General features: G+C 39.4%; 1 protein-coding gene across 1 annotated transcript in view; it reads right to left on the bottom strand.

The window, feature by feature from the left end:
* Positions 1-3,785: 3,785 nt before the first annotated feature.
* The window catches only part of LOC122925383 (store-operated calcium entry regulator STIMATE-like), a 117,890-nt gene continuing 98,980 nt past the window's right edge, over positions 3,786-22,695 (bottom strand). The window contains exons 7-8 of the mRNA XM_044276738.1: positions 21,564-21,689; positions 3,786-4,555 (exon numbers count right to left, since the gene is read on the bottom strand). Coding sequence (XP_044132673.1) covers positions 4,517-4,555; positions 21,564-21,689 — 165 coding nt within the window. The 3' untranslated portion in view covers positions 3,786-4,516. The remainder of the gene's footprint in view (positions 4,556-21,563; positions 21,690-22,695) is intronic.

Genomic DNA, 22,695 nt, shown 5'->3' with positions numbered 1-22,695 from the left:
CATGGGAACGCCTGTGGGTTAGAAAATACCATCGGATCTGAGTTTTCCCTGAGATCGTGAAAGCTCAGATCCGATGGTATATTCTAACGCACAGGCGTTCCCATGGTTATGGGGACGCTTGTCGGGGAGCAGTATGCCAAAGTGAAATAACAGTACACATAAATTACAGTCTATATGTGTTTTTTTTACGAATATTCGTAATATTGATATAGTAATTTTTTTAATTGTATATATATTTTCCAAAACTGAAGTTCAGAAGAGGCAAAAAAAATTAGACAAAAAAAAAAAAAAAGATGATAGCACTATATTAGCTAAATTACAATCTATATGTGTATTTTACGAATATTTGTAATATTGCTCTAACTTCGTCTTTTATAATATTTGTAATATTCTAAAAGACGAAGTTAGAGCAATATTATGAATATTCGTAAAATACACATATTAGCCTAGCCATAGTCATAGGAATGTTGCCTTATACTGTCAAAAGAAAAATCGCAATACGCGAAAAATTTAATCGTATATTATTCGCGATAAATAGAAAATTGACGAATATTCGATTTCAACGAATATATGACGAATATTCAATAGAATATTTGCGAAATATCGCGAAATCGAATATGGCACCTCCCGCTCATCACTATTTAGTATCCGTTCGGAATCCAGATTTTTTACTGGACAAAAAAAAGTTCTGCATGCAGGACTTTTTTGTCCATTTTTTTTTTACAGAATCTGCGATGGAAGCCCTGAGCAGAGCTTCCAATGCAGATGTAAAGAAGTCCTAAGATGTCATAGAGATTATTTTAAAGATACTTCCATTACTCTTACATAACATGAAAATACCTGTTCCTTATTAAGCTGTTTTGACACATCTGAACGATGGCTTACTTCTGGATTTCTTCTTTCATGTAAACATTGAATTGCAATCCAGACTTGTGGAATCATGCCTACAGTACATTAAGGATAGGGGTCACCACTTCAGATATAAATGGAAAGGTTAACCATGCTAAAAAAAAAAACTGCGTCATAACACTTTTCTACAGAACAGCAATTGTACATATTAACTGCTCAATTTTCTAAAGTTTACAGGGCTTTCACCAGCACAATAGTTGTGGTTAAGGGATTTATGCCTACCATTTCATGTTATACAAGGCTGTGCTCTGTACACTGAAGTCCATTCTAAAGCACTTGATGCCATCATTTGATAATAGCAGCAGATGAGTTGGACAAAAAGGCTAATTTCTATATTGAAATGCTACAAATATGTTGTGTGACACACAGCTTGAAACATTTAGGCACAAGAACAAGCAGATTCTGCTTTTCAGTTTAGCAAATATCTTTACCTATTTTTTATTAAAAAGACACAATAAAGTAGTAGCTTTCTGTGATTGTGAATAATGTTATGCAATATTGTTAGATAAAATTGATTTATAAGAACCAAAAACTGCTAGAATACATATGTAATAAAAGAAAAAGCAGCAGCATAGGATAAAGCCTAATATATGGTATAAGGGTTGCTAAGACCAGGCCCATCAGTCCTTAGCAAATCCAAGACAGCACCCCAATGATGATCCTTTATTGACCCGATCCATTGTTTCAGCTCAGAATAAGCCCTTCTCAAGTTCATTTTAAGCTGAAACATTGCATTGGGTTAATAAAGGATCATCACTGGGGTGCTGCCTGTATCTTCTTAAAAGGGTTATTCAGGGAAAAGTCAGTGCCCTCCTCAACTCAGCTAATGAGCTTGGCCAAGGTTGGGCAGCAGAAGGCTGGCACGCTTTAGTGTTGCAACCGAGCTGATCCATTGAAATTGTGAGAGCAAAGATAAGGACAAATTCATGAAAATGTAATTTTTTTAATAACAGAAATAGTGTTTTAAATAAAGTTTGTGATATAATTTATAAGAGAATGTTACATAACAGCCTCTAAACGCTCTGAGCATTGCTAAGGAATCTTCAGTATGTACTGTACGCAGAAGAAGGCTAACTGTAAGATGCAGAGGCAGGCTCTCCCTGCCCCAGTCACGGCCTCCCTACATATAAACCATATGAACAAAAGTATTGGGGCGCCTACATGTTACACCTAAAGGGGCTTTCTACAAGATGTTTGTCTGTGGGAATTTTTGTCCATTCACCTACAAGAGCATTTGTGAGGTCAGCCACTGATATTGGATGAGAAGTCCTGTCTCTCAATTTCCATTCTAGTTCATCCCAAAGGTGTTCAATGGGTTGAGGTCAGGGCTCTGTGGGGAGCAGTCAAATTCTTCCACACCAAACTCATCCAACCATGCCTTTATGGACCTTGCTTTGTGCACTGCAGCACAGTCATACTGGAACAGAAAAGGGCCTTCCCCCAAACTGTTCACACAAAAGCTGGAAGCATATAATTTTCCAAAAAAATCTTAAATCCTTCAGCATACGAAGAAGCCTAAGGCAGTCCCTGAAAAGCAACCCCACAGCATTATCCCTCCTTCTCCAAACTTTACATTTGGCACAATGCAGTCAGGCAGCTAACATTCTCCTGGCATTGGCAACAGAGTTATGTAAGGCTTGCATACAGCTGCTTGGCCATGGAAACCTGTGCCATGATGAGAAATCATGACAGTGGAGGTTTGTTGAAGCAGTAGTGTTGGTGTCTTTTATGCTCTGTCACTTTACATTGTCTGCCACTTTATGGTTAAAGGGGTTTTCCGAGATTTTAATACTGATGACCTATTCTTTGCATACGTCATCATCTGACTGGTGCGGGTCCGACACCCGGGACCCCAGATAATCAGCTGTTTGAGAAGGCACTGATGCTCCTGTGAGTGCTGTGGCCTTCTCGCAGCTTTTTCTAGGCAGCCATGGTCCTATCTGGCCAGCGTGCACCTGGGTTGAGAAGATAGAGAGGAGGCCAGGCTGTGGAAAGACCAGGTTCTGATGTTTGGTTGCATTTATAGTGGAAGCGTGAGAGCTGGTCTTTCCACATCCGGGTGTCTTGAGATTAGTTAAATCTTACGAGATCACACTGGCATCGTGGCATGTAAACCATAGTGATTTTAAAAACTGACTACAGGTCCTCTGTACACACACATGTACACCTGAAGTGTCACGATAGATGATCACATTGAGTGGCACACTGCATATGACACAAGGCGGGCAGGATGGATGGTTTTTCTACAGCTATGGTGGAGTGGAACTGTATACAGCATGCCCAGGCTACAGACTGAAGCCACTGTGTAGAAACAGTTATTTTGTGTTGTGACTTGGTACTGTGTTGGTACTTTCACACTAGCGTTATTCTTTTCCGGTATTGAAATCCGGTAAAGGGTCTCAATACCGGAAAAAATGCATCAGTTTTTTCCTAATGCATTCTGAATGGAAAGCAATCCATTCAGTATACATCAGGATGTATTCCGTTCCGTCCCTTGTACAGTATTTGACCGGACAAAATACAGCATCTTGCTGAGGTATCTTTCCTGGCCAAAATCCCGGAACAATACCGCACTTGCCGAATCCAGAATTAATTTCCATAGAGATGTATTAATGCTAGATCCGGTACCAAGTGTTCAGGAAATTGCCGGATCCGGTTTTCCAGTCTGCGCCGGGATATATTGATCCTTAAAAAATTTTAAATACTGCACCCGTTATTCCGGATGTTACAGATCCGGAAAAAAAAAGGTATCCGTTTGTTTACAGCTTGCCGGATTCTAAGAATGCTAGTGTGAATGTACCATTATACTTTCTCATCCTGCAACAGAAACACTCAAAACAGCTCTATATAGGACAAACAATACCAGATCAAAGCACTCATAGTTATGCTTTAATTATTTTATTTGCATATATTTTTTTTTAAGATAAAAATATAAATTTGAGCCACAAAAATGTGTTTGATTCAGATTTAGCACATTTGTACATGTACAAATTTGCTTTAGGCTCTGTTCACATTGGTGTCATGGTTTATATTTTTAAAACATCCATGCCAGCTTCCTGTTATATTTTTTTTAGCAAGTAGCACAGCGCAAACCACAGTTAATGGAACTCTGGTAGAACAGAACTAGGGCACTAGTGTGAACAAAGCCAAGATGAAATGGACGGTTTAAACTGAGGATTTGACAAATGGGCATCCATTAGCTTTTCTAAGGTAACATCAAGTGTCTGTAACCTTTCAGTATAATTCCTTTTATTTCATCCTGTTAGTGTGCTTACCAGACTTCTCATTGGTTCACTGAAAAAGTAACAAGACAAACAAGAAAGTAAAACAGAAGAAGGAACCATCAATGAATACCGTAAAATATTCGCAATAGAAATAACAGTCTCTGAACTGTATCAAATGCTGAATGCCTCTGTGGAATACTCTTCTCTCAATGTTCTTTATTCACTGCATGTTCTGAATAGTATTGACTTCATTGAAATGCCAAATTTATTGATGTGCTTATTTTTTTTAAAATAAACTTTGAGGAACTGATCCCAGAAGTGATGATCAGAAGCAGCAGTAACATGTACAGTGCTCCACGGAGAATAGCCAAATAACAGTAATATTAACAATATGTACGAACAGGTGACGGTCCAAGCAAAACCTGGAAGAAGCGGAAAACAGAAATACAAAATTATAAGCAAGTAGCTAAAGATATGATTAAAATGTATATCAGCACATTATCAGCATATACACTGCAGACTTATGACGCCTGCTTTCTACTGTGAAGAAGACTCCAGTGTTCATACAAAAACGTCCACTGTAATCCAATGAATTTCCTATTACCTTTTTAAAACATATGCCAAGAGAAGAGGGGTTAAACATTGAACAGCTCAAGAGGCCCTAGAGTCCCCAATTTGTAAATCTATAATAGGAACAAAGTGAGCTAGTCTTCATGTAACGCATTATTGGATCATCTCAGTAGTACTTGGCTTTTTGAAGATCACGACAAATTATTATACATTTGCTAGATTATTTTTTTCAGCGAAGACATTTACTCAAGGTCTTAATTTAAAGGGTTTAAACGAGATTTTTATATTAATGGCCTATCCTCAGGATAGGTCAATATCAGATAGGTGGTAGGAAAGGTTATCAATATTAACCACTACACATCCGGGTCATTTGCCCCTTCCTGACCAGGCCTAATTTAGCAAATCTGACATGTCACTTTATGTGGTAATAACTTTGGAACGCTTTTACTTATCCAAGTCATTCAGAGATTGTTTTCTCGTGACACATTTTACTTCATGATAGTCATAAATTTGAGTCAATATATTTCACCTTTATTTATGAAAAAATCCCCAATTTACCCCAAATTTAGAAAAATTTGCAATTTTCAAAATGTCAATTTCTCTACTTTTAAAACAGAAAGTGATACCTCATAAAATATTTATTACTTAACATTCACCATATGTCTACTTTATGTTGGCATCATTTTGGAAATAAATATAAAATAATGTCGCACTAGGATGAGGGGGGGATCCAGCAGAGGTGCTCCCACTGACAGACAACACCCAGTCTGAAAAAGTAGAATAAATATAAAAGTAGAAGTGGGGCACTCTCTTAAGTAAAGGGATCTTTATTACACAGAAATATATAGATATAAAATGCAATAGAATTAATATAGCAATTAAAATGCATTAGAATTAATATAGCAGCAAATAAAACAGAATATCAGTCCTACAATAATGTTAAAATTTATATTAAATAGCCAGCATACAAATAGATCCCAGAATAAATATATAAATTATTCCATTATTTTCCACTCTAGTAATAGTTCAAATAAATCTTCATTCATATAACGATTTCGTTGATATTAATAATTTGTTTAAGTGCCAGCAGGCAAGAGTTTCCAAATGTAACCAGTCTCTTATGAACTTCAGCCTATGACTGAGTAGAAAGTTCTCCTATTAGGAATAATGAACTCCACCTCAATACATCTGCAACATTGTATGCGTGTAGTATCCAAAGTTCAGAGCAATGTAGCTATTCAATGGTTGCAGTAAGTGTTGAAAAAGCTACTAGTGCATACAGCGGCGTCCCGCTGTAATAATCAGAAAGCGATCGCTATGGGGACAGTGTAATCTTACCCGGCGGTCTTTTGGCTGGACAATGAGCCCTCGACTCGGCACACTTAGCTTGTAAGATCCCGGTCTCAAGGGCTGCCGCTTTGGATTTGAATTATGGCGCCACTTGGGTCTGTTTATACCACGTGTTTTTGGCGTCTCTGATGTCGCAGTTGGTAAGTTGAATAAATCCTTTTCGTATAGCAATGTCCAGGTCACCGGAGTTACACAGTCCTTTCTTTCTTTAAGGGGGGATTCGTACCAGACGCGTTTCGGGGATTTATGATATTGACCCCTTCCTCAGCAAGGGGTCAATATCATAAATCCCCGAAACGCGTCTGGTACGAATCCCCCCTTAAAGAAAGAAAGGACTGTGTAACTCCGGTGACCTGGACATTGCTATACGAAAAGGATTTATTCAACTTACCAACTGCGACATCAGAGACGCCAAAAACACGTGGTATAAACAGACCCAAGTGGCGCCATAATTCAAATCCAAAGCGGCAGCCCTTGAGACTGGGATCTTACAAGCTAAGTGTGCCGAGTCGAGGGCTCATTGTCCAGCCAAAAGACCGCCGGGTAAGATTACATTGTCCCCATAGCGATCGCTTTCTGATTATTACAGCGGGACGCCGCTGTATGCACTAGTAGCTTTTTCAACACTTACTGCAACCATTGAATAGCTACATTGCTCTGAACTTTGGATACTACACGCATACAATGTTGCAGATGTATTGAGGTGGAGTTCATTATTCCTAATAGGAGAACTTTCTACTCAGTCATAGACTGAAGTTCATAAGAGACTGGTTACATTTGGAAACTCTTGCCTGCTGGCACTTAAACAAATTATTAATATCAACGAAATCGTTATATGAATGAAGATTTATTTGAACTATTACTAGAGTGGAAAATAATGGAATAATTTATATATTTATTCTGGGATCTATTTGTATGCTGGCTACTTAATATAAATTTTAACATTATTGTAGGACTGATATTCTGTTTTATTTGCTGCTATATTAATTCTATTGCATTTTAATTGCTATATTAATTCTATTGCATTTTATATCTATATATTTCTGTGTAATAAAGATCCCTTTACTTAAGAGAGTGCCCCACTTCTACTTTTATATCATTTTGGAAATGTCATTTTATTTTTTTAGGACGTTAGAAGGCTTAGAATTTTAGAAGCAGTTCTTAAAATGTATAAGAAAATTGCCAAAACCCACTTTTTAAGGACCAGTTCAGGTCTGAAGTCACTTTGTGGGGCCTACATATTGGATACCCCCATAAATGACCCCATTGTAGAAACTACACCCCTCAAGTTACTTAAAACTGATTTTACAAACTTTGTTAACCCTTTAGGCGTTCCACAAGAATTAAAGGAAAATGGAGATGAAATATTTAAATTTCACTTTTTTGGAAGATTTTCTATTTTAATCTATTTTTTTCTTTAACACATCGAGGGTAACAGCCAAACAAAACTCAATATTTATTACCCTGTTTCTGCGGTTTACAGAAACCCCCCACATGTGGTCATAAACTGCTGTATGGGCACACGGCAGGGCGCAGAAGAAAAGGAGCGCCACATGGTTTTTGGAAGGCAGATTTTGCTGAACTGGTTTTTAGATGCCATGTCCCATTTGAAGCCCCCCTGATGCACCCTTACAGTAGAAACTCCCCAAAAGTGACCCCATTTTGGAAACTAGGGGATAAGGTGCCAGTTTTATTGGTACTGTTTTGGGGTACATATGATTTTTTGATCATTCATTATAACACTTTATGGGGCAAGGTGACCAAAAAAAATGGTTGTTTTAGCACAGTTTTTATTCATTTATATAATATGTATGCTTTTCTCTAATTTATTTATTTTATTTTACACGATAATAGCATTTTTGAAACAAAAAAATTATGTTTTAATGTATCCATGTTCTAAGCTATAGTTTTTTTTATTTTTTAAATGATTTTCTTATGTAGGGGCTCATTTTTGCGGAATAAGGTGACTGTTTTATTGGTACCATTTTGTGGGACATACGCCTTTTTGATCACTTGGTGTTGCACTTTTTGTGATGTAAGGTGACAAAAATGGCTTTTTTTGACAGTTTTTATTTTTTTATGGTGTTTTTTCGGACTGGGTGGATCATGTGATATATTTATAGAGCCGACCGTCACGGACGATGCAATACCAAATATGTCTATTTTATATTTTTTTCTATTTTTAACATTTTTTTTATTCCTTACTTGGGGATTTTTTCTTTTTTTTTTACATGTGAAACTTTTTTTTACATTTTTTTAATTTTAAGACTATTTTTTTATTTTACACTTTTCATCCCCAATAAGGTCATACAAGACCTCTGGGGGACATTTATCTTCACATTTTATTTTCACTATTGATTTCTCCTGTAACTGGGGCTGACATAGTAGCCCCAGTTACAGGGGACATACACCCCCCAGAGAGGCTGTACAGTGGTATACAGCGCTATACAGCCTCAGTGCAGGGCTGATCGAGGTCTGTGAAAGACCCGACAGCTCCTGCACTTACCCGGCTCTGGCGGTCACATGACCGCCGGGCCGGAACAGGAAGCGCATAGCGATGTGTATACAGTGATCTAGACAGTTCACAGGTGTCCCTGCCTTTTCTAAGGGTTCCCGATCTGCAGCTGCATGATTTTTCAGAGATAGAGAACCACCTTCCAGACGTTTATAGTCAACGGGCGGACGGGAGGTGGTTAAATACCCGGAAAACCAGTTTAAGTCACTGTTCTCCAGGCCTAAGAGTTTCAAACCAGTACTGAAGAACACAAACCTGTAGTCCATATGAACAACACATCACTGGGCCCCAACGAGCATCAGCCACATGATCCATAGTGACATCACCACTGTGGGCTGTCCACTGGATGCACACCCTCAAAAAGGAGGATGTAAACGATGCAGATAGGCCTGGACTGGTGAAGCACTCTTTGGGGCACATTTACTAAAGATCCTTTTAGACTGATCAACAATAATAGCAGGTAAATCAGCACTTAGCAGATTTGAACCTATGAAACTGGCTGACCTGTTGTATGTGCGCTTGGTTGGTACTATGTTCATATTGCTGAGAAAAATGAAGTTTTAAAATATGCAAATGTGCCTCTAGAAGTAACGGGGGGTGTTGCTGTCATACCTATAGGCTCTGCTTTCTCTGCAACTGCTACCGCCTCTGCACTTTGATTGATAGGACCAGGCAGGGAAAACATCATTACGCCTGGCCCCGTCAATCAAAGTTCAGAGGGCGCAGCAGTTGTAGAGAAAGCAGAACCTCTAGGAGTAAGGCTTCATGCACACGACCGTATGTGTTTTGCGGTCCGCAAATTGCGGATCCGCAAAAAAAGGATGACGTTTCGTATGGCATCTGTTTTTTTTTTGCGGATCCATTTTTTTTTGCGGATCCATTGTTCTAATGCCTATCCTTGTCCGCAAACTAGTAAAAATAGGACATGCACTATTTTTTTTGCGGAGCAACGGAACGGACATACTGACCACGTTTTTTGCGGACCCATTGAAATGAATGGGTCCGCATCCTATCTGCAAAAATAAAAAAGCGGATCAGACACGGAAACAAAATATGTGCAAGAGGCCTAACGCTAATGCCATTACCTGATCTATCAGTATCCACCACATTACATGAGCTCAGAGGCACTACAGATATCGACTGGTGACTGGCTCATGTAGCCTCATATCTACTCCCCCATTGTGTTCAGATGGCTGGAACATTGTATAAAACAAGCACTTCTACCTTTTGTCTCACCCCCATCGCCTCATGGATTGTAAGCTCTTGCAAGTAGGGCCCTCACTCCTCTTGTTCTAATTATCGACTTGTCTGTTGCTATGTTATTCAGGACTGTTTGTACTTGAACCCCCTGATTGTAAAGTGCAGTGGAATATGTGCATGCTATATAAAAATAGATTATTATATACACACACAGTACAGACCAAAAGTTTGGACACACCTTCTCATTCAAAGAGTTTTCTTTATTTTCATGACTATGAAAATTGTAGATTCACACTGAAGGCATAAAAACTATGAATTAACACATGTTGAATTATATACATAACAAAAAACTGTAAAACAACTGAAAATATGTCATATTCTAGGTTCTTCAAAGTAGCCACCTTTTGCTTTGATTACTGCTTTGCACACTCTTGGCATTCTCTTGATGAGCTTCAAGAGGTAGTCACCTGAAATGGTCTTCCAACAGTTCCCAGAGATGCGTAGCACTTGTTGGACCTTTTGCCTTCACTCTGCGGTCCAGCTCACCCCAAACCATCTCAATTGGGTTCAGGTCCGGGGACTGTGGAGGCCAGGTCATCTGGCGCAGCACCCCATCACTCTCCTTCATGGTCAAATAGCCCTTACGAAGCCTGGGGGTGTGTTTGGGGTCATTGTCCTGTTGAAAAATAAATGATGGTCCAACTAAACGCAAACCGGATGGTATAGCATGCCACTGCAAGATGCTGTGGTAGCCATGCTGTTTCAGTATGCCTTCAATTTTAACCCCTTAAGGACCGGGCTCATTTTCACCTTAAGGACCAGGCCATTTTTTGCAAATCTGACCAGTGTCACTTTAAGTGGTGATAACTTTAAAACGCTTTGACTTATCCAGGCCATTCTGAGATTGTTTTTTCGTCACATATTGTACTTCATGATACTAGTAAAAAAAAGTCAAAAAAATTAATTTTTTTGCATAATAAAATACCTAATTTACCAAAAATTTGGAAAAATTAGCAAATTTCAAAGTTTCAGTTTCTCTACTTCTGTAATACATAGTAATACCCCAAAAAATTGTGATGACTTAACATTCCCCATATGTCTACTTCATGTTTGAATTATTTTGGGAATGATATTTTATTTTTTGGGGATGTTACAAGGCTTAGAAGTTTAGAAGCAAATCTTGAAATTTTTCAGAAATTTACAAAAACCCAATTTTTAGGGACCACTACAGCTCTGAAGTCACTTTGCGAGGCTTACATAATAGAAACCGCCCAAAAATGACCCCATTCTATAAACTACACCCCTCAAGGTATTCAAAACTGATTTTACAAACTCCGTTAACCCTTTAGGTGTTGCACAAGAGTTATTGGCAAATGGGGATGAAATTTGAGAATTTCATTTTTTTGCCTAATTTTCCATTTTAACCCATTTTTTCCACTAACAAAGCAAGGGTTAACAGCCAAACAAGACTGTATCTTTATTGCCCTGACTCTGCTGTTTACAGAAACACCCCATATGTGGCCATAAACTACTGTACGGCCACACAGCGGGGCGTAGAGTGAAAGGTGCGCCATATGGTTTTTGGAAGCCAGATTTTGCTGGACAGTTTTTTTTGACACCATGTCCCATTTGAAGCCCCCTGATGCACCCCTAGAGTAGAAACTCCATAAAAGTGACCCCATCTAAGAAACTACACCCCTCAAGGTATTCAAAACTGATTTTACAAACTCCGTTAACCCTTTAGGTGTTGCACAAGAGTTATTGGCAAATGGGGATGAAATTTGAGAATTTCATTTTTTTGCCTAATTTTCCATTTTAACCCATTTTTTCCACTAACAAAGCAAGGGTTAACAGCCAAACAAGACTGTATCTTTATTGCCCTGACTCTACTGTTTACAGAAACACCCCATATGTGGCCATAAACTACTGTACGGCCACACAGCGGGGCGTAGAGTGAAAGGTGCGCCGTATGGTTTTTGGAAGCCAGATTGTGCTGGACAGTTTTTTGACACCATGTCCCATTTGAAGCCCCCCTGATGCACCCCTAGAGTAGAAACTCCATAAAAGTGACCCCATCTAAGAAACTACACCCCTCAAGGTATTCAAAACTGATTTTACAAACTTTGTTAACCCTTTAGGTGTTGCACAAGATTCAATGGAAAATAGAGATATAATTTCAAAATTTCACTTTTTTGGCAGATTTTCCATTTTAATATTTTTTTTCCAGTAACAAAGCAAGGGTTAACAGCCAAACAAAACTCATTATTTATGGCCCTGATTCTGTAGTTTACAGAAACACCCCATATGTGGTCGTAAACTACTGTACGGGCACACGGCAGGGCGCAGAAGGAAAGGAATGCCATACGGTTTTTGGAAGGCAGATTTTGCTGGACTGGTTTTTTGACACCATGTCCCATTTGGAGCCCCCCTGATGCCCCCCTAGAGTAGAAACTCCATAAAAGTGACCCCATCTAAGAAACTACACCCCTCAAGGTATTCAAAACTGATTTTACAAACTTTGTTAACCCTTTAGGTGTTGCACAAGATTCAATGGAAAATAGAGATACAATTTCAAAATTTCACTTTTTTGGCAGATTTTCCATTTTAATATTTTTTTTCCAGTAACAAAGCAAGGGTTAACAGCCAAACAAAACTCATTATTTATGGCCCTGATTCTGTAGTTTACAGAAACACCCCATATGTGGTCGTAAACTACTGTACGGGCACACGGCAGGGCGCAGAAGGAAAGGAATGCCATACGGTTTTTGGAAGGCAGATTTTGCTGGACTGGTTTTTTGACACCATGTCCCATTTGGAGCCCCCCTGATGCCCCCCTAGAGTAGAAACTCCATAAAAGTGACCCCATCTAAGAAACTACACCCCTCAAGGTATTCAAAACTGATTTTACAAACTTTGTTAACCCTTTAGGTGTTGCACAAGATTCAATGGAAAATAGAGATACAATTTCAAAATTTCACTTTTTTGGCAGATTTTCCATTTTAATATTTTTTTTCCTGTAACAAAGCAAGGGTTAACAGCCAAACAAAACTCATTATTTATGGCCCTGATTCTGTAGTTTACAGAAACACCCCATATGTGGTCCTAAACTACTGTACGGGCACACGGCAGGGTGCAGAAGAAAAGGAATGCCATACGGTTTTTGGAAGGCAGATTTTGCTGGACTGGTTTTTTGACACCATGTCCCATTTGGAGCCCCCCTGATGCCCCCCTAGAGTAGAAACTCCATAAAAGTGACCCCATCTAAGAAACTACACCCCTCAAGGTATTCAAAACTGATTTTTACAAACTTTGTTAACCCTTTAGGTGTTGCACAAGATTCAATGGAAAATAGAGATACAATTTCAAAATTTCACTTTTTTGGCAGATTTTCCATTTTAATATTTTTTTTCCTGTAACAAAGCAAGGGTTAACAGCCAAACAAAACTCATTATTTATGGCCCTGATTCTGTAGTTTACAGAAACACCCCATATGTGGTCCTAAACTACTGTACGGGCACACGGCAGGGTGCAGAAGAAAAGGAATGCCATACGGTTTTTGGAAGGCAGATTTTGCTGGACTGGTTTTTTGACACCATGTCCCATTTGAAGCCCCCCTGATGCACCCCTAGAGTAGAAACTCCAAAAAAAGTGACCCCATTTTAGAAAGTACGGAATAGGGTGGCAGTATTGTTGGTACTAGTTTAGGGTACATATGATTTTTGGTTGCTCTATATTACACTTTTTGTGCGGCAAGGTAACAAGAAATAGCTTTTTTGGCATGTTTTTTTTTTTTGTTATTTACAACATTCATCTGACAGGTTAGATCACGTGGTAATTTTATAGAGCAGGTTGTCACGGACGCGGCGATACCTAATATGTATACAATTTTTTTTTATTTATGTAAGTTTTATACAATAACTTCATTTTGAAAACCAAAAAATTGTTTAGTGTCTCCATAGTCTAAGAGCCATAGTTTTTTCAGTTTTTGGGTGATTATCTTGAGTAGGGTCTAATTTTTTGCGGGGTGAGATGACAGTTTGATTGGCACTATTTTGGGGTGCATATGACTTTTTGATCGCTTGCTATTACACTTTTTGTGACATAAGATGGCAAAAAATTGCTTTTTTTACACAGTTTTATTTTTTTTTTTTTACGGTTGTCACCTGAGGGGTTAGGTCATGTGATATTTATATAGAGCCGGTCGATACGGACGCGGCGATACCTAATATGTATACTTTATTTTTATTTATGTACATTTTACACAATGATTTTATTTTTGAAACCAAAAAAAATCATGTTTTAGTGTTTCCATAGTCTAAGAGCCATAGTTTTTTCAGTTTTTGGGCGATTATCTTGAGTAGGGTCTCATTTTTTGCGGGATGAGATGACGGTTTGATTGGTACTATTTTGGCGTACATGCGACTTTTTTGATCACTTTTATTACCTTTTTTGGGAAGTAAGGTGGGCAAAATTTCAATTTTCTCATAGTTTTTATTTTTTTATTTTTATGGCGTTCACTGTGCGGGGAAAGTAACATGACCATTTTATAGATCAGGTCGTTACGGACGCGGCGATACCTAATATGTGTAGTGTATTTTATTTTTTTAATTTTTATTCAGTGATAAATGTTTTTTTTTTTATCTTAACTTTTTTCACTTTTTATTTGATTTTTTTGACCCAGACCCACTTGGTTCTTGAAGATCCAGTGGGTCTGATGTCTGTAAAATACAGAACAGAACCTATATAGGTTTCTGCACTGTATTTTACTTACACTGAACAGGTCTATGCTTTCAGCACAGATCTGTTCAGCACCATGGACAGCAGGACGCCTGATCAGGCGTCCTGTTGCCATGGGAACCTTCCCCGTCTGCTCAGTTATGGTCAGAACTTCGCAGACGGGGAAGGGTAAGGACGGGGTTCTGGGGGGGCTGTCTGGGGGCTCTCTCCTTCTCCCATCGGGGGGCTGCAAAGGCACAGCAGCCCCCCGATCGGAGAGGGAGGGAGCTCCCTCTTACTGTTAACCTTTTCCATACAGCGGTCCGTACGGACCGATGTATGGAAAGGGTTAAACGGCTGACATCGCATCAACGATGTCAGCCGTTTATACCAGGGTGCCAGCAATGTGCTGGCACCCTGGTATACCCACTGTACACCAACGATTATGCAATGGGAGGCGGGCGGGGGATCGCGATCCCGCCTGCCGCACCGCCCGCCTCCTGCAACGCCCCCACTGCATGCGACACCCCCCCTGCACCACCCGCCGCCATCAAATCGTGCAGGGGTGCAGGGGGGGGTTAACAATATTGATTTCGGGCACTCTGAAGTTTCTGATCCCCGCGGTCAGGGACCGCGGGGATCAGAAACGGCAAAAAGCGCAGCAAACCGCAGGTCTGAATTGACCTGCGGTTTTCTGCGATCGCCGATAGGGGGGGTCAAATGACCCCCCCCTGCGTTGTTACGGCATGCCGGCTGAATGATTTCAGCCGAAATCCCGTTCCGATTAACCCCAGCGGCGCCGGAATTAAGATTTTAAGTTAGGACGTACCGGTACGCCCTTGGTCCTTAAGGACTCGGGAAATAGGGCGTACCGGTACGCCCTATGTCCTTAAGGGGTTAAATAAATCCCAAACAGTGTCAGCAGCAAAGCACCCCCACACCATCACACCTCCTCCTCCATGCTTCACGGTGGGAACCAGGCATGTAGAGTCCATCTGTTCACCTTTTCTGCGTCGCACAAAGACACGGTGGTTGGAACCAAAGATCTCAAATTTGGACTCATCAGACCAAAGCACAGATTTCCACTGGTCTAATGTCCATTCCTTGTGTTCTTTAGCCCAAACAAGTCTCTTCTGCTTGTTGCCTGTCCTTAGCAGTGGTTTCCTAGCAGATATTCTACCATGAAGACCTGATTCACACAGTCTCCTCTTAACAGTTGTTCTAGAGATGTGTCTGCTGCTAGAACTCTGTGTGGCATTGACCTGGTCTCTAATCTGAGCTGCTGGTGACTCGGATGAACTTATCCTCCACAGCAGAGGTGACTCTTGGTCTTCCTTTCCTAGGGCGGTCCGCATGTGAGCCAGTTTCTTTGTAGCGCTTGATGGTCTTTGTGACTGCACTTGGGGACACTTTCAAAGTTTTCCCAATTTTTCGGACTGACTGACCTTCATTTCTTAAAGTAATGATAGCCACTCATTTTTCTTTACTTAGCTGCTTTTTTCTTGCCGTAATACAAATTCTAACAGTCTATTCAGTAGGACTATCAGGTGTGTATCCACCTGACTTCTCCACAACGCAACTGATGATCCCAACCCCATTTATAAGGCAAGAAATCCCACTTATTAAACCTGACAGGGCACACTTGTGAAGTGAAAACCATTTCAGGTGACTACCTCTTGAAGCTCATCAAGAGAATGCCAAGAGTGTGCAAAGGAGTAATCAAAGCAAAAGGTGGCTACTTTGAAGAACCTAGAATATGACATATTTTCAGTTGTTTCACACTTTTTTGTTATGTATATAATTCCACATGTGTTAATTCATAGTTTTGATGCCTTCAGTGTGAATCTACAATTTTCATAGTCATGAAAATAAAGAAAACTCTTTGAATGAGAAGGTGTGTCCAAACTTTTGGTCTGTACTGTATATATATATATACATACACACACACACAATTATTCCTATTATGGGACCAACACAGATGCCTTCAGCAGCCAAGTGCACATGTAACAGGTCAGCCAGTTTCACAAATCTGCTGACAGATGCTCTTTAAGGACCTTGCATACAGGCATAAAACTGCCTAAACAAGGTGCATGAATGACCATTCGTTACTTCAGATCGTTCTTGTGGTCATTCATTAAAATTATTACCAAGAGCACATCCCTCTTTACATGCAGAGATGTGCTGTCAAAAAGTGATATTATTTTTATGGTCGCATGAAAGATGTGATGAGTCGACAAATGAGTGATTGCTCGTTGGTTGATCGGTGGGCCTTCAACATGGGGCAATGATCTGAAAGTTCGGTCAGCAGATCACTGGCCTGTGTAAAAGGTCTTTTACAAGACAATGTGCCTGGTTTACCAGTGAATTTCCTGGTGACAGACTCCCTTTAAACCTACCATTGTACACCTTTTCCTGCATGGAAAAGTGGAGGAAAGCTTTTATAAATAACTTAAAAGCCAGACCATTTTTCAGAAAATGCTATTTATTTATACACTACAGGAACTGCTTTTTGATAACTGTTAGCGATGTGAGGTTGATGCATTAGCAAAAAAGGGGTCATGTTGTGAATATATGATTACTAATCTGCATCTTCTGTATCGGTCATTAGCGGGAACCAGCTAACGAAACCCCAGAGACCCCACTACAGAACCCAGGAGTACCACTGGAGTAAATGTCCCCTAGGGATGTGATCTATCCATCTGCTCATAATTGGTATGCTGAGAAGATACTCTTTAGGCTGTTCATCCTAATCAGACAACCATTGAGCGGCACTTAACAACCTGCAGTTTTGTTTTGTTACATGTCTGGCATGTGAAAATGAAATTCTTAATTAAAAGGGTAATCCGACTCTGTAACTGATGACCTATCCTATAGGTCAACAGCATTTGATCTGTGGGGGTCTGACACCCTGGACCCCCGCCGATCAGCTGTTTGAGAAGGCTCTGGTGCTTCACTTGAATGAGGCTGAGCTGTGCCTAGGCCACGTGACTGATGGTAGTGACATCACTGGCCTAGGGTAAGCAGTGAGAAGGCCGTAGCGCTCACAGAAGCACTGGGGCCTTCTCAAACAGATGATAGGTAGGGGTCCCACTGATCAGACACTGATGACTTATCCAAAGGATAGGTCATCAGTTACATAGAGTTGGATAACCCATTTAAGCAAGTCTGTAAAGGCATGTAATATAAAAAGGTTTCCAGAAAAGTGCTGTCCTTTCAATAAATATTATGAAAAAAGTAGTATTGCTGGGGACAATCCCAACAGTCCATGAGCTGATATGTTCTAAGACAGCTTCAGGGGTAAGTTCAGGCACTGCACTTAAATCTGTGGTGATTCGGCAGCACAATCTTAATCTAACACATGACGAGTTTGCTGCACAATGGATTAGTGTTGAGATCTGCAGCAACAAAAATTTCTGCCAAGTGTGGACCCGACCCTATAGGCTAAAGTAAGCAGTATAGCAGTTAAATATTTACAAGGAATATTTGCTCACAATGTTGTAAAATCTCTGTATAGTAAAGTAGCTAAAAATTCACACATCAAGGGAGCAATGTTTTACATAGCCGTACAATAGTGCAAACCTTTTTATATTTAATGGAAAAGTGATTTAGCACAAGTATAAACTGGTATGATCAGAAGAGCAGCAGATGTATGGCTATATTATATATAACAAGATAAGATCATGCTTCCATAAAGGAGAACATAAAGCAGCGTGATATAGATACTTGTACTAGTATGCAGTAAGATAACAATCTGGAACTGCATTGCCATGGGAACTAAAGGCAAAACACGCATCTGAGGAGAACCATTGTTGTGTGGATAAGGAAATCACGAGAAGTTGAGAATAAAGGTCAGTAACGGAAGTTGAAAAAGCCAATGGGATACATTCATTGGATTCAGTGTGCAGAATAATTGTCTCTGTGTTCTGAGAATCTGATCTGAAGATTTAGAGAATGTCACTTGGAAATGAAAAGTTATTTACTTATAAGAAATATATTACATTGTTGATATCATTTCAGCAGAACAAAAATTCCTACCAGTATAACAGACTATACAAAGGACACAAAAGTTCTCATGTGGCATAAAAAATAAATTACCAGCTATATACATAAAGATCACTGATACCTTTAGCCTGCATTTTAATTCTTGTACTTTTTTTTTAAGTTTATATAATTTTGGTCTATTTTTGTGCATCAGATGTTTATACACTACCTATTTACTTACCTACTTTTTAGGCACAAGAAATGAGAGCTCTACATAAACAGCTCAATAACTTAGATATTTAAAGATAATCTGTCACCACAAAATACAATGCAAACTGCAGGCAGCATATTATAGAGCAGGAGGAGCTGATAAATAGTTTTATGGAAAAATATTCAGAAAAACTTTTAATTTATACATTTATCTCACAGTTTTTTTCTGACTTCAGTTGTACACAGGGGAGGGGATACCAGTGATTGATAGCATTCTCTGTGTAAGTTTGTATACATAGATAACTGTCAGTCACTGACATCTGTACATGATGAGGTGTTACCAGTAATTGATAGTATTCTCTGTGTAATTGTGTATACATAGATAGCTGTCAGTCACTGATAGGTGTACATGGGAGGTGTTATCAGTGATTGATAGCATTCTCTGTGTAATTGTGTATACATAAATAGCTGTCAGTCACTGATAGCTGTACATGGGGAGGGGTTATCAGTGATTGATACCATTCTCTGTGTAAGTTTGTATACAGAGATAGCTGTCAGTCACTGATAGGTGTACAGGGGGAGGTGTTATCAGTGTTTGATAGTATTCTCTGTGTAAGTGTGTATATATAGATAGCTCTCAGTCACTGATAGTTGTACACAGGGGAGGTGTTATCAGTAATTTATAATATTCTCTGTGTAAGTATGTATACAGAGATAGCTGTCAGTCACTGACAGCTGTACACAGGAGAGGTGGTATCCCATGACATCACGTGGATGTGATGTGCCTGGTCACATGACCCTCCATCAGCAGCCATTTTATGGACAAGACTTCTGTGTGGACAGCACAAAAGACTTGGCAAACAAGGGGCATACCTCATGAAATATAGATAATTGTGCATAGCTATAGGGGAAGCAGGGGACCTAAACTCAGAAGGGGCCCACCCAGGAGGAGGACTAAAAGCTTTTATTGTTAGGGGCCCCTTAACAGTATTATAAAATTACATTATATACAGAGACACTGTAGGAAAAGGATGGCGCGGCTTCTGGGCCTTGTTTGAAAGAGCAATCTAGACTAGCCACAGGAGTGGGGGATGCACAAGAGAAGGGGGGGCTGAAAAAGTTTCTGGGGGGGCATTCAAAAATTTGCTGAGGGGTCAAGTCATTGTTAGTTACGCCACTGACAAAGGCTATATTAGTAAGTACCATATAATCATCTTACAAACACATTCATAAACAGTAGCCAGAAAGTGGAAACCCCTCTAAATATGATATAGTTATGGGGGTTAGAATAAGGCGATGCAAAGAACTTTTTGTTAAGTAATAAAACACAAGAAAAACTATAAAAATGTGGTATTGCTGTAACTGGTACTGACCCAGAGAATAAAGGGCACAGGCCAGTTTAAAACTGTGGCGAATTAGCCTCTTTTTTTTCAATTCCACCCCATTTGGAATCTTTTTTCATCTTCCCACTGCATCATATGCATTATTAAATGCCATTAGAAAGCACAACTTGCCCTGCAAAAAACAAGCCCTCACATGGCTATGTAGACAGAAAAAAATAAATTTAAATTATGGTTCCGTGAAGTCTGGGAGTAAAAAAAAAAAATACAAAAATACAAAAATGAACATTTCTTGAAGAGGTTAAAAAGAAGTATCAGTAGTTTTCCATTACATTCATGAGAGTAATTGCACAGGGACTTTTTCTCATAGCCATGAAAGCCAGAAATGACGTTGCTTCCTTTACATGAAGACGAACCTGGCAGCAGCATCAGAGGGGTTTGTTTTTTCCTACCTCTACTGTAGATCAGCATGAAGATATGGACATGAAGTATCAATGAAATACTTCTAGAAAGTTCTGTATATTTAATTGTAGTTTTATCTAGGAATCCATTAAGCGTAGAAACATTTTCACAGTCTAGATGTGGAATTATGACATACTGAAATATCTTCTATCACAAATACATCATACATTTCTGTAACTTGTTCAGCCTTCCAGGGAGATGGACAGGAAGTGGGACGTCTAGAAGGACAGGACAGGGATGTTGGTGACTCATTATTTCTTGGCTGCAGTGTACACTAGCACCTGCTCACAGCCTTCAACTGCTCCTCTGCAACGTCTAACACCGAAATATCACAGTTTGGAAATGCCTGTGCTGATCACACTTCATTCTTTCTCTTATTTTAAGATTACAATTTTGGGCTCAATTAAGTTAATACCATTTCAGAACCAAATAATAGTTTTTAATGAAGTTATGGTTATGGTTTTTATCTTACAATGGCTATCACAAAGCCAATTAAGGCCTATTGCACACGACCGTATGGCTTTTTCAGTGTTTTGCGGTCCGTTTTTCATGGATCCGTTGTTCTGTTTTTTGTTTCCGTTGTGTTTCCGTTTCTGTTCCGTTTTTCTGTTCCGTTTTTCCGTATGGCATATACAGTATACAGTAATTACATAGATAAAATTGGGCTGGGCATAACATTTTCAATAGATGGTTCAGGAAAAAACGGAATGGAAACGGAAGACATACGGATGCATTTCCGTATGTGTTCCGTTTTTTTTGCGGATCCATTGACTTGAATGGAGCCACGGACTGTGATTTGCGGGCAATAATAGGACATGTTCTATGTTAAAACGGAACGGAAAAACGGAAATACGGAAACGGAATGCATACGGAGTACATTCCGTTTTTTTTGCGGAACCATTGAAATGAATGGTTCCGTATATGGACCGTATACGGAACGCAAAAAACGGCCAGTAAACGGGAAAAAAAAACGGCCGTGTGCAATAGGCCTAATATTGTAACTCGAATGACCACTGTACAGATTTCACAAATTAATTTCTCAAAGGCCTGTGGCAGAGGGATTCCCTGCACCCTGCTAGGACTTACCTGTCTTTCTTCATCAACTACTGATGGAAAATCATCTGCAAGTTCTCGGTTTTTAAGACCTTCATCCACTATTAATCGTTTGTATTTTTTCATTATTAAGCTGTCCACCACCCAAAACATTATGGCCTGAAAAGAAACAGATAATGTCTCAATACCTATATTACAGATAGCCGGCACGACACAAATTTACCGAATAAAAAAGGTCAGCGCTAAATATTTCTATGGCTTTAGTTGTCTAACAAGAGTTTTCTATTTTTTTTTATTTAGAAAATTGCAAAAAAGTGTAACACTGGATCTAACCATTGGTTCAAAAGAAAGGAGTTGTCACATGAAAAATATTCTAAATTTTTCAAACCAGCACTTGGATCTGAATACTTTTGTAAATGCATGTAATGAAAAATTTTGTATAGCTGCTTCGCATAAAACTTTGCTTGAATACTTTACGGAGCGAGCGCTCTGTACAGTATTAGAATTTATTGGCTCAGATGAGCCGAAGTTATTACTTCGCAAAGTCTCTCGGGATTTTAGGTAATAACTTCAGAAATTAATTTCTGCTGTTAAGTGGCACCTTGGAACCGAACCAGAGTTTGGGAATTTTCTTTTTAACAGTAGAAATTAATTTATGAAGTTATTACACTCATCGGAGCCAATACATTTTAAAGGGCACTCGTACATTATTAAAGGGTTTCTACCACCAGAAATACTGTTATGTAGCTGACTGACATTAGCGATGCGCCCATGTCAGCACTACATAACAGTATGTTTCTAACAGTAGTTCCTGCAGCCGTGTTTGTTAAAAACTTACTTTTATACATATGCTAATGAGCCTCTAGGTGCTATGTGGGCGTCGTTAGCACCTAGAGGGCTCCGTTCACTAACCATTTCAGCCACCCATCGCGTCCCTCCAGCCCGCCCCGCTCCTGTTGATTGAGGTGAAACTTCTCGGTATCGAGTACCAATTCCCGCGAAATTCAAATATAATGAACTATACCCAAATGTAAATTCTATAAAAATGGATCTAAGATAATGATGGATAACGTTAAACTGTCATGATCCTAACATAAAAGTGTAAATTAAATGGAGTCTGCACCTCCCGCAAGCACTATTGTGTGAAGAACTACATGAGCAATCC

The sequence above is a fragment of the Bufo gargarizans genome, chromosome 2, assembly GCF_014858855.1.
Source record: "Bufo gargarizans isolate SCDJY-AF-19 chromosome 2, ASM1485885v1, whole genome shotgun sequence".
Taxonomy (NCBI): domain Eukaryota; kingdom Metazoa; phylum Chordata; class Amphibia; order Anura; family Bufonidae; genus Bufo; species Bufo gargarizans.
This window is presented reverse-complemented; position numbering and strand designations above follow the sequence as displayed.